This window comes from Panthera pardus, unplaced genomic scaffold, assembly GCF_024362965.1.
Source record: "Panthera pardus isolate Hobbes unplaced genomic scaffold, ASM2436296v1 HiC_scaffold_27, whole genome shotgun sequence".
Taxonomy (NCBI): domain Eukaryota; kingdom Metazoa; phylum Chordata; class Mammalia; order Carnivora; family Felidae; genus Panthera; species Panthera pardus.
In genome coordinates this window covers 82,540,317-82,555,758 of record NW_026526843.1, presented here as the reverse complement: position 1 = coordinate 82,555,758, position 15,442 = coordinate 82,540,317, and the positions used below count along the sequence as shown (strand labels likewise).

The window sequence follows — 15,442 nt, the reverse complement described above, 5'->3', positions numbered from 1 at the left end:
TCCCAACAGTATCTGAACTTTGAAGTACATAGAGATAGACCTAACACAATATACGTATGGGCACGATCTCCATGGGAAAAAATGATCAAATATTATCAAGTGATTAAAGGGGACCTAACCAAATGGAGAGATATGTTAAATTTACTAATAGAAATAGTCAATGTTGTGAACATTTCAATTCTTCCCAAAATGATCTAGAGATTCAGTGTAGTCCGGAACGAAATCCTAAAAGATTTTTCCATGGAATTTGACTAATTGATTCTAAAATGTATATCGATACACAAAGGACCTAGAAAAGCCAAAATCCTTTGAAAAAGTACAAGATGGGAGGACATTCCAGATCACTGTTTACTGTTATAAAGCTACAGTAATTAAGAACAGAACAGAGTTCAGAAACTGAGCCCCACATATATGTCCACATGATTTATGACAAATGTGGCTCACATTTGGCTCACACCCTGACAAATGTGACAAATGTGACTCACACCCTGCTCAGTGGAGACAGGGTGGTCTTTTTAATGAATGGGGATTTCATGAATGTTTACTGTGCAATTATTCTTTGGAGTGTACACATATGTAAACAAATTGAAAAAAAGCATTACAGAATGCATGAATACTAGTGATTACAATGTATGTAATGCTTTGCTACTGTATTATGTGTCAGGTACACGGTAACAATGCTTTACATGAATTAATTGTTTTAATCCTAGGAAGCAGGTATAGTGATAGTTCTATTTTAGATGAAGAAACTAAGACACAGGGAAGTTATGTAACCTGCCCACCGTTGCACCTTTAGCTACTTGAGCTAAATACTTGAGCTAAAAAGCTAAGATTCAACCGTAGCCGCTTTACGCTAAAGCCCCAGCCCTTAACTTGTACACTTTTACAACGGTAAGATGAATGCCGCCTTGAACGTACGTGTCAGGAAGCCGCTCTCAGGCTGGTCCCTTTTTTGAACAATGCGCGCGGGCACGCGCGTACAAAGGCACACACGCTCGCGCTCTCGCTCTCGCTCAAGGTATATTTCTTTGCCTCCTTGGAAGACCCCCCCCCCCCCCCCCCCCCCGGACTGCAAGCGGAAGAACTACAAGTCCCAGCAGCCATTGCACACTCAAGCCTACATACGCACCTTTGCACCAGGACGCCAGGCGTCCGGCGTGCGCCACACTCACTCTCGGAACTACACTTCCCGTCTGTCCCCGCGCAGCCTGTGACACTCCTTGGACCGCGAGTGCGGAGCGGGGTTTCTACAGCCGCGCCTCTCTTGCTCGGACCCGGCCCTGGACCCGGCCTCGGACTCGAACACGGCTCCATCATGGAGGAGGCGGACCGAATCCTCATCCATTCCCTTCGCCAGGCCGGCACGTAAGGACACAGCCCCCGCCCACCCCTAAATACCCACATCCGGGACTACAAAACTCTGGACCCAGTCACCCGGGAACCTTAAAACCCTGGACGTTGATATCCAGGGTTCCAACTTCCAGGACCCTAAGACACCCCTGGTCCCTTTCACAGACACATACGTGCGCGCGCGCGCGCGCACACACACACACACACACACACACACGCAGGCACTGTGACATCAGGTGCTTCGCAAACCCTTTGACCCCGACACTTGGTAAACACTAAACTCCAGGATCCAGACATCTCGAGACCTTAAAACCTTGGAACCTCAAGACCCAGTACCCTGAAATCTGTGGATCTTGACATCAATACCTTGGGACCCTGATACTGGGAAAATCTAAGCCACCTGTATTTTGAGTACCAGGGAATTTAAACACCCAGGACCCTGGCACTCAAAAACCCTGGGACTGGATACTTGGGAACCTTCAAACCCTGTTCCCCAACACCTGGGCTTTTTAAATTCCCAGATCCTAAAATCTGGCGATCTCAACACTTAGTGACCCTGACGCACAAGGACTTCTGTATTCGAGGCCCCTAAAACCCCAGGGTGCCAATATCTAGGGAGCCTGATGTCTAGATTGCTTGAAACTAGAAGGTCTTATGATCCAGGGATCTTGACATCTAGGGACCCTGACGTTTGGAAGTCCTGAAAACCTGGGACTCCCAATATCTAGTCTCAAAACTCCAGGAGCTCAATATCTAGGGGCCCCTGACATGCAGGGAACATGATACCTGGGAATCCAGAAACCCAGAGAGCATGCCGCCTGGGTCCCTTGCCCTTCCCAGACCCCAGAAATTTAAGACTTTTAATCATAAGGAAATTTGAGATTTTTTTGAATTCAGATCCCTTCTGTCCACCATTAGGACCTAAGGACTTCCCCAGTTCTTAGTTTCCCAAATGGAAGTCGCAGTCACCAACACCTAGGACCTGTTTGAAATGTGGTCATCCTCCCTACTCCCACCTGATACTAAGGCTTCCAGAAGGCAGCAGGGCCCAGCATGATCCCCGTTTCCTGGCTACTTCCTACACTGAGCCTGCTCCCTTCTTTTTCAGGGCAGTTCCTCCAGATGTGCAGACCCTGCGAGCCTTCACCACTGAGTTGGTTGTAGAAGCTGTGGTCCGTTGTCTGCGTGTGATCAATCCTGCTGTGGGCTCTGGCCTCAGTCCCCTGCTGCCTCTGGCCATGTCCGCCCGGTTCCGCCTGGCCATGAGCCTGGCTCAGGCCTGCATGGTGAGTGCCCTCCTCCCAATACACACAGCCTCTTCCTTCCTCCTTCACAAAGTTACTAAGCTCCTTTGAAACTCTTGCCTTTCCTCTCTGCCACCTCCCCTGGTGGTTTAGTGTTCATTAGTGGTTAAGGATGTTGGGTCTATGGTCAAACCGTCCAAGTTGCTCAGGCCCTCACTATACTGCTTGTGAACTGTTTTACCGTAACCCTTCTGGGCTTCAGTTTCCTTTATTTGTGAAACTGAGATGATAAAAGTAGAGTCCTTATGGGCATTAAATGAGTTGATCTAGTTTGTGACGCTTAACACCAAGAGGCTCTGAGTAATGTCATTTCTCCTAGCTTGCTGGCTCTGTGACTTTGGGTTAGTCTCTTAATATCTTTGGGCTTCAGTTTCCTCACTTGCAAAATGGACGTAAGAATTGTACCCACCACATAGGGTTGCTATGAGCATTAAAAATGAGCTGATATGTAAAAAGCTGGATATAATAAGCTTTGTGCAAGTGGTTTTACTCTTCTTAGATAGGCCCGATCTGGCTGCTTGCATCCCAGCAACCTATGGCTTTTAATGAATGTAAACATGGCCAAACAGACCTAGTATATGGTGGTAGGGTGAAAATTTCCATTTAGCCTCTGGGGACAGGGTGGTCAAGTTTCTTGAGTTTGTACCTTGCTTACGTAGTGTCTATCTCTTAACAGTAGGCTGTGGGGCTCTGCCCTTCCCTTAGATCTCAGGTTCACTTTGCTCTTGGGGGTTCTCAGGTTCTTCTCTCTGGGGCCCTTGGTGCCCTCTCGAGCCCGGCAATCTATCCCCTGGCCTGGAGCTGTTTTCTCGAGGATGACACTTTTTAAGGGAGAAGTTCTGTTCTCTTAGACCAAGGACAGTACACAGTGATGTTGAGGAGGAGTTGGGGATCTGGCTTCCCCTGTTTCTCTATTCCTCTCTTCTGTTTGTGTGGACTCTCACTGGATCTGGTGTTGGCTTACCTGCGCTTACACTCTCTCTAGCGTGGGGCAGAGAGTGTGGCCAAGAGGGACCCTCGATTGGCCCCAGAACCTCCGTTTGCCTGCAGTAGGCAGAAAAGGTCTCTTCTTTTTTTTTTTTTTTTTTAAATGTTTATTTATTTTGAGATTGGAAGAGAGAGAGAAAGCAAGCCGAGGAACAGAGAGAGAGAGAGAGATGGAGGGAGAGAATCCCAAGCAGGACCCGTGCTGTCAGCACAGAGCCCGACATGGGGCTCGAACCCACAAACTGCGAGATCATGACCTGAGCCGAAATCAAGAGTCAGACGCTCAACTGACTGAGCCACCCAGGCGCCCCAGAAAAGGTCTCTTCTAACCCAGATGGATGCTTCCATGTTCGGCTGTCTGCCTCTTCGTGTGCCCCACGCCTGGAACCACTTTCTGCCACTCAGCCACCTCCATAGTTTGGTGTCTATCACTTCACACACCTGACTCCTGGAATGAGTTTCTATATCAGTCACAACTCTTTGATTGCAGGTGTCGGAAAGAACCCAAAATAAGGTAGCTTAAAAGCCAGTGGTTTTCACACTCTTTTGACTGTGACCTTATGTTGTGACCTAATACACACACATGCAGGTAATAATGATGTTTTCTGAGTGTATGCCCTGTGTTGGGCACTGTGGTGACATGATGTTAACTTACTTAATTCTTGCGACAACTTTCAGAAGTAGATACCATTGGTATTCCTTTTTTCAGATGAGGAAAGCAAAGCACCAAGAAGTTAAGTGATTTGCCTGAGGTCACAAGGTTGGGAAGAGGCAAAACTTGGATTTGGATCCAGGAAGTCTGCTTTCAGAGCCCATGCAGCTCCAGACCAACAGCAACTCTGGCAGAAAAAAAGGCTTTCTGGGCCGGTGTCTCAGTCCTCACCCAGAACCCCGATAGGGCCTCTGATCTCTTAAGGCAGACACATAGGGAAAGTACTATCAGCCCCATTTTACAGCTAGGAAACTTGAGTTTCCAAGTGGTTAAATAACTGGTCCAAGGCTTTATAGCCAGTAAATAGCAGTTGATGGATTTTAACTCTGATCTTTTTAAAATTTTTTTTTTAACGTTTATTTTTCAGACAGAGAGAGACAGAGCATGAATGGGGGAGGGTCAGAGAGAGGGAGACACAGAATCTGAAACAGGCTCCAGGCTCTGAGCTGTAAGCACAGAGCCCGATGCGGGGCTGGAACTCACGGACCATGAGATCATGACCTGAGCCGAAGTCGGCCGCTTAACCGACTGAGCCACCCAGGTGCCCCAACTCCGATCTTTTTATACCAAAGCCTGGAAAATTATTTCTAAAATAAAAATAAAAATTTCTAAAAAATTATTGTTTTGAGTAGGTCATTTTATTAGACAGGGTCCAGTCTGGAGATAGAAACCCCAGCAGTAGTTGGAACAGGGAAATTTTGATATAAAGAATTGTTAACCAAGGGGCGCCTGGGTGGCTCGGTTGGTTAAGTGTCGGACTTCAGCTTGAGTCATGATCTCACGGTTTGTGGGTTTGAGCCCTGTGTCAGGCTGTGTGCTGACTCTTAGAGCCTGAAGCCTGCTTTGGATTCTGTGTCTCCCTCTGCCCCTCCCCTGCTCATTCTCTGTCTCTCTCTGTCTCTCAAAAATAAATAAACATTAAAAAAAAATTTTAAAGAAGTGTTAACCAAGTAAAAGGTGGTTAGCTATTGAAGGGGTAAAAGGGATCTCCAAGGTGTGACAGAAGGAACATGATACCTCGCCGAGGCTCCCATTCCAGACTGTTCACTCCATTACCCTGCCTGTCTGCTATAAGGGAGTTATTTGATTGGCTTCTTGTGTGTCTTTCTGGTTCTTCTTCTTTTTTTAATGCAGATATAAGCAAATGTGAATATACTTCTTTCCCCTTTCTTTTTCATTTCTTTCTTTCTTTTCGTATTAAAGAGATTTTAATTGCCCAGTTTCTGGTTATAAGCAATGGTTCATGACTCATACTAAAAGTCCTTTCCACCTAACTTAATAACTGTCTAAGGTACATAACAAACCATGAAGCAAGTCGAGAGCATATTTCTTTGAAATAGTCTAAAACACCTGTATCAGAAAGTGATCCACTCGGAGCATTTTATTTAACATGATCGGACAGCCTGTCCTTCCTTTTCATGGCATTTCATATTCTCCGTTTCCTGGTGGTTTTTCTCCCGAGAGCACATCTATATACTCTGCAGAGTCTGGAAGGGAAAAAGCAAAACCAAAAGCCTGCTTCCTGGTTTGAAGCTGGGGAGAAAAGGCCCTCTTATAACTGTGGGAGGGTCGACTTGAGGTCATCTTTGAACCACGTGAAGTTTTTTTTTCAGAGCCCTTCACTTTCCAGGTCTCTGCCCCTTTTTATTTCTTCTTTAGCAGCTTTTTCGTTAGTTTGGCTGTTGTGTTGAGGAAAGTCTCTATGAGTTACTGGTGCTACGTTGTAAATTAATCAAGTGTGTTGTTTTGTTAGACTTTGCCAAATTGCCCTCCCTGGGCTTTGTTTAATTTTGGCCTTCCCAATAGCAGTGTAGGAGAGAGCACCTGTTTCTCCACAGCCTTGTCCACTGATTTTTGCTTGTTCAGTAGGTGAGGAATGGCATCTCAGTATAGTTTTTCTCCTCAGCTTTGTACTTTGACAAACTTTCAAATTTAAAGAAAAACAAAAGTGGAATGATAACCCTTGTATAACCCTTGTATACCCTTCTCCTAGTTTCCTATAGTGTTAACATTTTGCTCCATTCTTGTCTCTGTATATAGATGCACACACACACACACACACACACACACACACACACACACACACACTTTTTTTTTGCTGAGCCATTTGAAAGTGGCAGACAGCATGACACTAAAATTTTCAGCATGCCTCTCCTAAGTAGAAGGATGTTTGCCAGCATAACCACAATGTTGTGATCACACCCATGAAATGTAATATTGATAGTATATATTAGTATTGACAGTATATATTAGAATACCAGTATCTAATACCTAGTGCGTGGCCAAATATCCCCTGTTGTCCCCAAAAATATCCTTTGTAGCGTTTTTTTTTTCTTAAAAACCTGTAGAATCTAATCGAGGATCACACATTTTATTTCACTGTTGCGTCTCTAATCAGACACATCCTACAGTCCTCCCTTGTTTTTGTTTCTTTGTTTCTTTTGTGATGAGGAATGTTTCTGAAGAGTCTAGACCAGCTGTTGGATGGAATGCCCTAAGATTTGAGTTGGTCAGAGTGTTTTCTTATGATTAGATGCAGGTTTTGGGCAGGAACACTGCCAGAGCAATGGGGGCTCCCTCCCAGCGTGCACCTGGAGAAGAGAACGTCAGGTGGTCCCGGGTCGGTGATGCTTGTGTGAGATCTCTCAATGTGCTTTCAGTTTGCGCCTTTCTTATAAGCAAGGTTGGATATATTTGCCTATGTTTAAGGGCCATTTTCATTTCTTTTTCTGTGAGCTGCCTGTTCCTATCTTTTGCCGACTTTTCTCTTGTATTACCAGTCTTTTATTGCTTTAGTTTTTTTTTTTTTTTTTTGAGATTTATGTATAGAGAGAAAGCATGAGTCAGGGAGAGGGGCAGAGGGAAAGGGAGGGAGAATCCCAAGCAGAGCCCGATGTGGGGCTCGATGCCATGACCCGGGGATCATGACCTGAGCCAAAATCAAGAGTCAGATGCTCAACCCACTGAACCACCCAGGCCCCTGCTTGTTTACTCTTAATATACTAGGTTGATTTACTCTTTGTGTGTGATAGGAACTCCAAATATTTTTTTTCCATCTTGTCATCACTGTTTGACTTTGGTAATTATATTCTTTAAAATTTTTGTTTCAGACACAAGGGTGGTTCAGTTGGTTAAATGTCTGACTCTTGATTTCAGCTCAGGTCATGAACTTGTGATTCGTGAGTTCGAGCTCCTCATCAGGCTCTGCACCGGCAGCAAGGAGCCTTCTTGGGATTTTCTTTCACCCTCTCTCTCTCTTCCCCTCCCCTGCTCTTGTTCTCTCTCTTTCCTTCCCTCTCTCTCTCTTTCTCTCTCAAAAACAAATAAATAAACATTAAAAAATTTTGTTTCTTTTCATGTATTCAGAAATATTCATTTTCTCTTTTATGGCCTCTGGATTTTGGCTCATAGTTAGGCCAGAGCTTTAATCTTATTTCTTGCTCTCTGTAGCATTGACTATAATCACTCTGTGGCTTCCCCCGGAGGTCTGGAAGCCTTGGGGAGCCAAGGGGAAGTTCAGAGAGTAGTGGTTGGTGAGAGAGTGGGAGCGTTTGTGGTCTAGGCCCAGGGCTCCCAGGGCAGGAGGATTCTGGCTGCCTAATAGAGGCTACCTCCCCAACCCCCAGGACCTGGGCTATCCGCTGGAGCTTGGCTATCAGAACTTCCTCTACCCCAGTGAGCCTGATCTCCGGGATCTACTTCTCTTCTTGGCTGAGCGTCTGCCCTCCGATGCCTCTGAGGATGCAGATCAGCCTGCAGGTATGGGCTGCCCAGGGCATGGTGGGGTGAAGGAGAGTGTGGCGGAGGGGCTGAGAGAGGTGGAGGTGGTAAAAAGGTTGGGGGTGTGTGTGGGATGTGTCTTTGGGAGAGCTGGGTAGGAGAGGGAGATTGGGGCTGGGGGAGGGGAGGCAGTGCAGGGGGAAGGGGGTCTGGGCTTGGGCTGCCCCAGGTGGGGAGTTTGTTCTGGGAGGGTCCTCTCTGCCTCACCTCCTCCTTGCTCCCCCCCCCTCACCCCCGCCAACCACATGGGCCTCCTTGGTGCTTCTCAGCCACTCCAGGCATCAGGGCCTTTGTATTTGCCAAATTATTCTTCCCCTGGATATCCTCCTGGTTCACCCCCTTACCTTTTAGAGGTTTTGTTCACATGTCCCCTTGGGGAGGCCCTCCTCAGACTGCCTTGTTTAAAATGACATGCTCCTCTCCGCAGTTTTTACCCTCCTCTTGGATCACCATCCGACAGTTTTCTGTATCGTACTCATGACCTTCGTCATGTTCTCTTCTACCAGCATGCTGGTTCCATGAGGGCAGGGATGTTTATCAGCTTGTTCACCGAAGGATCCCAAGAGTCTAGAACAGTGACTGATCCATAGTAGGTGCTCAGTAAGTGTTGAATGGCCAAGTGTGAGAACCATAGCTAGACAGATCTGCATCTCTGGGACGGGGTCCCAGAGCCACGGCTGCTTTCCTGGCATATGCATTTTTGGAACTGTGGCACTGTCACCTGATTGATACTCCTTCCCCACTCTTCATAGGTGACTCAGCTATCCTTCTCCGGGCCATCGGGAGCCAAATCCGGGACCAGCTGGCCCTGCCCTGGGTCCCTCCCCTCCTTCGCACTCCCAAGCTACAGCACCTCCAGGTGGGACCCCCCCCCCCAACTTATATCGATGTTGCTCATCCCTAGCTTGCCCCCCCCACCCCAGGGGGCTCAGGTTTTTGACCCCCCTCCCACCAGTGCCCCTATTACAGTTCATCATGGAGGCTCTGATTCTGCTCTCCCACCAGGGCTCTGCCTCCCAGAAGCCTTTCCACACTACCAGGCTGGCCATGTCTGAGTTGAGTTCCAGAGGAGGTAAGTGTGAAGCTGCAGAGAGGGGCTGGAGAGAAGGGTAAAGGTGGGCCTGACCCTATGGCCAGGCGGCCAGGCAGGAGGGCTAGCTGACTCTGTTCCTGCCTCCAGAGTCCCGGGAGTTCCAGGCGAGTCCTCTGCTGCTACCAGCCCCCACCCAGGTGCCCCAGCCCACTGGGAGGGTGGCCTCACTCCTCGAATGCCATGCCATCCAGCTCTGCCAGCACATGGGCCAGGACCACCCTGGGGATGAGGACTGGGTCCACCGGGCACCACGCCATCCCACCCAGGTACTGCCCGACGCTTGGCTCCCAACTGCCAGGGCTCCTGCTCATGGCTGCTTCCTGCTGCTCCCATCTCAGCTTCCCTTGGTCCTCTGCCCCCTCCTTTCCCCACTTTGTCCTTCATCATCCCCCCCTCTGCATGCATGCACCTCCCTGGCTCCTCCCCTGAGAGAACACCGGAGCCAGAAAGACTGTGGGCCTCGGACAAGTCAGTATCCCTCCCCAGAGCCTTGGTTTCCAATTCTGAGATACAGGAGCTGATAGTACCCCCCCCCCCCCAGCTCAGGCTAGTGCTTGACTGAACCACGTGTAGGCTCCCAGCAACCAGAATGGTCAGGACTTGACTCCTTCCTTCCTGTTTCTACTACCTTTTTCCCACCCCCGAGTGTCTCATTCTTTCTCTGTCTCTGCCACTGTCACCAATACTCATTTTTTTCTGTCCCTAGATCTCTGCACTGTCTCTTCTGGTCACTGTTTTTCTTGTTCTGTGGCTTTGCTGCCCCTCCTTCCCACCCTTCTGTCTGTCTCCTCATGTCTGTACTGCGTCTCTCCCCTTCCCGTCTGTTCACCTCTGTAACTGTCTGTTCTGTTTGCCCCCTGCCTCCCCCACTGCCACTTGTTCCATCTTTACTTCTGTCCATCTTTTTTAAACTTACAGAGATTTTCGAACACAGAAATAGAATATTCTAATGAATCTTATGGAGCTGTAATCCACCTTCAACTATAAGCGTCTCACCAATCTTTCTTCATCTGTTCTCCCCCGATTTTTTTCACTATTATTTTATTTTAAGAAAATGTTTATTTATTTTGAGAGAGTGAGTGAGAGCATGGGTGCAGGGCAGAGAGAGAGAGAGAGAGAGAGAGAGAGAGAGAGAGAGAGAGAATATATCCCAAGCAGGTCCACACTCAGTGCAGAGCCCGACACAGGGCTCGATCTCATGACCAGGAGATCACGATCTGAGCTGATATCAAGAGTCAGTCGCTTAACTGACTGAGCCACCCAGGTGCCCCCTTTCAGTATTATTTTAAAGCAAATCCCAGTATTCATGCCATTTCAACTCTAAATACTGAAGTATACATCTCTTAACTCATAAGGGCATTCACTTTTTAAAGTAACCACTGGGTCTTTTTCACACCGAGTAACATTAACAATAATCTTTTAATACTGTCACTGAGTTTGTAATCAGATTTCCTCAGTTGTCTCAAAACTACCTCTGTCCCCCGCCCCATTCCACTCTGCGTCTACCTGCTTCTCTGCCCAGCACCTTTGGCTCTCTGTCTCTGCTCTGTCCCCACATACCCTTTAATGTTCCTCTCTTATTTGGGAGCTACTGATTTGCTCCTCTGGTGTGGAGAGAAGCGTGGCTGTGAGGAGGGGACCCTGTCCTTGGGGAGCTCCCAGACCGGTGGGTCAGGAGAGGGGGACTGGGCCCCCTCGGTGGGAGAGGCTACTGGGTGGCCATGACTGGTTGGTAGCACTTTGTCAGGCAGCTCCCTGGAGGAGACAGGGCCTTGGGTGCCTAGTGGGCCTCTACGCCCTCCTGTCTGCCCTGCCATCTGTTTCCAGGAGGACACGTGGGCTCAGCGGCAGCGGCTACAGAAGCACCTGGCTGAGCATCTGCGCCACACCTGGGGCCGGCCAGGGGCCCCTCCACAAGCCCGAGACCTGGGGGAGCTGCTGCAGGCCTGGGGTGCTGGAGCCAGGACTGGTGCTTCCAAGGGCTCCCGCTTCACACACTCAGAGAAGTTCACCTTCCATCCCGTGAGTGTGTCTCAATGGACACCGGTGTGCTGACGGGGGCCGAGGCAGGCTCACAGGGTTGCTCTGTGTACAGACAGCACACTTTGTCCACACAGGTTTCTGTGTTCCCACTGGGCATGCCCTCTCCACACTGGGGTGGATACCCAGAGGCGTCCCCTGGGTTCTCAGGGGCTTCAGTGGAGAGAGGGTGGAGGGCAGGAGACCATGTAAGGGTGTAGGAGTGCTCCTTGTGCAACTCCCGGCTTCCCCCAGACAGTCTCCTCTGGAGATATCTTCTGTCCTTTACCCAGAAGGGTGCTGATCCTTCTCATGGGCAGGTGGGCAGGAGCTGTCAGGGTCAGGGAGGTTTCTTTATGAGCAAATGCTTCCAGCCTGTGGTCTCAGAGAGTGCCTGGGTCCTTATACACTCAGTCTGACAGCTGTCAGTGGTTGAGTGGACATGAGGATGGTGCAGGGAGGGCACTTGGAGGGGGTGCTAAGGCTGGGCTGGGAGGGGCAGGGCCTTTCCTCAACAGTCAGGATACTCCCTTCTCACTCCCCCAGGAGCCTGAGGCCCAGGCAGCCCAGGTGTCTGATGTGCCGGCCACCTCCCAGCGGCCTGAACAGGTAAGCAGAGCAGTGGCGGGCGTTCTGGGCCCTTGCCTGCCTGCTGGGCCCGACACCCCCATCCAATTGACCTGTGCCTCCCAGGACACACGGGCAGCTCAAGAGCAGGAGCTGGAGTCTCTTCGGGAACAACTGGAGGGAGTGAAGCATAACATTGAAGAGGTTGAAGCCGACATGAAGACCCTGGGAATCAGCCTCGTGCAGGTGGGAGGTGGGGGTGGGTCACAGTGGGGCCTAGAGGGCCTAGAGGGACTTGAAGGGGCTGAGAGGACTTTGTAGGGGTCTGCAGATGTTAGAAGGGTTCACAGGCGACCTTGGGGACCTGTGGGCTCTTGATGATTCAGGAAAACCAGTGGGGGTGAGAGAGGGATGTAGGGTTGGGGGGTTGGACCTATGGGGTTGGGTCACCTGTGGGCATCAGTCAGGCCATGTGTGTGTCTATGAGAATCAGGAGGGGTGCGAGCATCTGTGGGCATCTGTGTGGGCATGACGGATCTGTGTAGGCAGGGGCTGGTGGGCCTTGTCAGGGTTCCTGGGGGTCATTGTGGATGTGGAGGGGTCAGAGGGGACTATGGGTGTCTCTCACCGCTTGTAGGTTTCTGTGGCAATCAGGACAGGCCAGGGGGCCAATAGAGGGTAGAGGGATGTGTTGTCATCTGTGGGGGCTCAGGCTAGGCTAGGGCTTTCCAGGCTCAGTGGGGGATGTAGTGTGTGGCTGGGCTCCTGCAATGACGGCAGTGGGGGTCACGGGTGCCAGGTGGAGACCGAGTGTCGGCAGAGCGAGCTGAGCACAGCGGAGCGTGAGCAGGCCCTGCGCTTGAAGAGCCGGGCTGTGGAGCTGCTGCCTGACGGTGCTGCCAACCTCGCCAAGCTGCAGGTGGGGCTGGTGCCATGGCTTGGTGGGAGGGTTGGAGTCGGAAGGGTCCAGCCTGTGTGACGGGTATCCCCTACCACCACCCCCACCCCCACCTAGCTCGTGGTAGAGAGTAGTGCCCAGCGGGTGATCCACTTGGCGGGTCAGTGGGAAAAGCACCGGGTCCCTCTCCTGGCTGAGTACCGCCAACTCCGAAAGCTCCAGGACTGCAGAGAGGTAGGTTGTGGGGTCCTGGGCTGTATATGGGGGGCAGGTTCAGTCCCTCCCTAGGGGGCCATCCCTGTGCTCTGCTCACTGTCCCTCTGCCCATGGGGTCCTGGCAGCTGGAATCTTCTCGACGGCTGGCAGAGATCCAGGAGCTGCACCAGAGTGTTCGGGCAGCTGCCGAAGAGGCCCGCAGGAAGGAGGAGGTCTATAAGCAGCTGGTAAGGCCTGCATGGGGAGCCCTGGGTGGTTCGGAGTGGGTGGGGGTGGGGGTCCCAGGGGAATGCCTGCTGTGTCCCCACCTAGGTATCAGAGCTGGAGACCCTGCCTCGAGACGTGTCCCGGCTGGCCTATACCCAGCGCATCTTGGAGATTGTGGGCAACATCCGAAAGCAGAAGGAAGAGATCACTAAGGTGCACCATCATGGCTGTGGAGGGTTGGGGCACACGGGCAGGCACGCCCAAGGGGCAGATGTGTGTAGCATGGCCACATGGACACCCCACTCCCTCCGAAAGGCAGAGCTGTGTAGCCATACCCCAACACAGAGCGGTCCTACCCAGTCCACTCCAGCCACACCCGATGCAGTGACTCACACCCTGTCTGGATGTGAGAGCATGTGCACGAATGCCCTCAGCTGGCCTGCTAGTCTGTGCCAGACATGGGCTTATTGGCTACACTGCTCTTCACCAGATCTTATCGGACACAAAGGAACTTCAGAAGGAAATCAACTCCTTGTCTGGGAAGCTGGACCGGACATTTGCAGTGACTGATGAGCTTGTTTTCAAGGTGTGGGACAGGCTGGGCCAGGTGGAGGGGTGGGGGGCGGTGCTAGGCTACTGCCTGCCTGTCTGCTCACAGGTTGGCTTGGGCCTAGGCCCTGTGTGAGCCTTGTAGGTACACTGCTGCTTGGGCCTGGCTGTGCGCCATGGAGGATGAAGTCAGGGGAGTGGGAGAGGGTGGCCTTGTGGGGTCCTGGAGGTGGTAGATGTGGGGAGCGTGGGGGAGGCCCACTGATCCCTTTTGTCCGGTCAGGATGCCAAGAAGGATGATGCCGTTCGGAAGGCATACAAGTATCTAGCTGCTTTGCACGAGGTGAGTGGAGAAGCGTGCCTGGGGCTGCCTGGGGTGGGGCATGGCTGGGGTGCAAGCCTTCTGCTCCTGCCGTCCCCAGAACTGCAGCCAGCTCATCCAGACCATCGAGGACACAGGCACAATCATGCGGGAGGTTCGAGACCTTGAGGAGCAGGTGAGGCTTGGGGTAGGAGGGGAAACCAAGGCAGGCCAGTGGACAGCTGCTTGGTTAACATCACGAGAGGCTGTGGGACCGGACACAGCCTGTGGCTGGACTCTCAGCCTTGCCCCTTAGTAGCTGTGTGTATGTGAGCTGGCATAGGCCGGTGGCCTTCTCTGAGCCCCAGTTTCCACCCCAAAGGTCTTCACACCTGCCTCCCAGGGCTTCAGCTTGAGTATGCGGTGGCTAATCCTGCCATATAGCAAATGATGCTTTAGGTGAACAGATGACACGTGCAGAGGCCTGTCGGTGGGACACAGCAGGCTATTGTTGGAGGAGGGTGGGGGGAGCACGGGAGGGGCCTTGAGTGGCCTCCATGGAGGCAGGGTGGCTAACAGGAGCTGGGAAGGGGGCCAGGCCCACTGAAGGGATGTGATTCGCGTTGCCTTAGATCGAGACGGAGATGGGAAAGAAGACCCTCAGCAACCTGGAGAAGATCCGCGAGGACTACCGAGCCCTTCGCCAGGAGAACGCTGGCCTCCTGGGGCGGGTCCGTGAGGCCTGAGGAACCCCCAGCACAGGTCTCCTCCTGGCCTTAGGCAGGGATTTGGGATGTTGGGGGCCATGGCCAAGTGCTTGCCCTAGCCATTCCCTCTGTTGGCTGTGCAATTCCTCCTGCTATGGCCTTGGCTCCAGACCCCTGCCCACCTGACCCCAACCCTTATCTGGGGTGATCGTCCAGAGTGTGGGAATTTGGCTACAGTTTATTGGGGTTAGGGCCTTGGATCCTGAATAAATGAGGGACTCTGACTGCAGTCTAAGCTGAGGCATGGATGGGGACGTAAGGCACAGAACGGGGGAGGTGGGGTGGGTGACAGGAGAGGCATGGGGTATATTTGGTGATTCAGTGTGTGTGTGGCTGTGAAAGCCCATGTGGGACTCAGGAAATCCACTGTGGCGCTGTGTGGGTGTGTGCACACGTGAGATGCACAGGTGTGTTCTGATGGGCTGTGTGACCAAGAGGATTTGTTGGGAGCTGCCGGAGGATGTGTGTGACTGGTATGTGTCTGTGTGGTTCTTTGGGTCCTGAGATCCTGAAGGTACCAAGGCTGCTTGGGCACACCCCATGTGGCCCTGTACCTGTGGGCCTGGAGGATGGTTGTGGGTGTGTGCTTTGGGGTATGTGGGCTGGCAGAACTGTGCTCAGGTGCAATCGTCTGCGTGATTGCAGATTTGAGGTTGCCTGGGTGTGCTGTGGCAGGCTCTTTGTGTTTTGGT

At 51.4% G+C, this 15,442-nt stretch overlaps 1 protein-coding gene across 1 annotated transcript; it reads left to right on the top strand.

The window, feature by feature from the left end:
* Positions 1-1,167: 1,167 nt before the first annotated feature.
* Positions 1,168-14,979, top strand: CCDC22 (coiled-coil domain containing 22). Its single transcript, XM_053891627.1, has 17 exons — positions 1,168-1,365; positions 2,459-2,636; positions 7,980-8,112; positions 8,886-8,992; positions 9,139-9,205; positions 9,314-9,492; positions 11,054-11,248; positions 11,792-11,854; positions 11,939-12,058; positions 12,612-12,731; positions 12,828-12,944; positions 13,052-13,153; positions 13,239-13,346; positions 13,624-13,719; positions 13,966-14,025; positions 14,105-14,179; positions 14,616-14,979. The coding sequence occupies exons 1-17, from the start codon at positions 1,316-1,318 to the stop codon at positions 14,727-14,729; spliced, it is 1,884 nt and encodes a 627-aa protein (XP_053747602.1). The 5' UTR covers positions 1,168-1,315; the 3' UTR covers positions 14,730-14,979.
* The last annotated feature ends 463 nt before the right edge of the window (positions 14,980-15,442 follow it).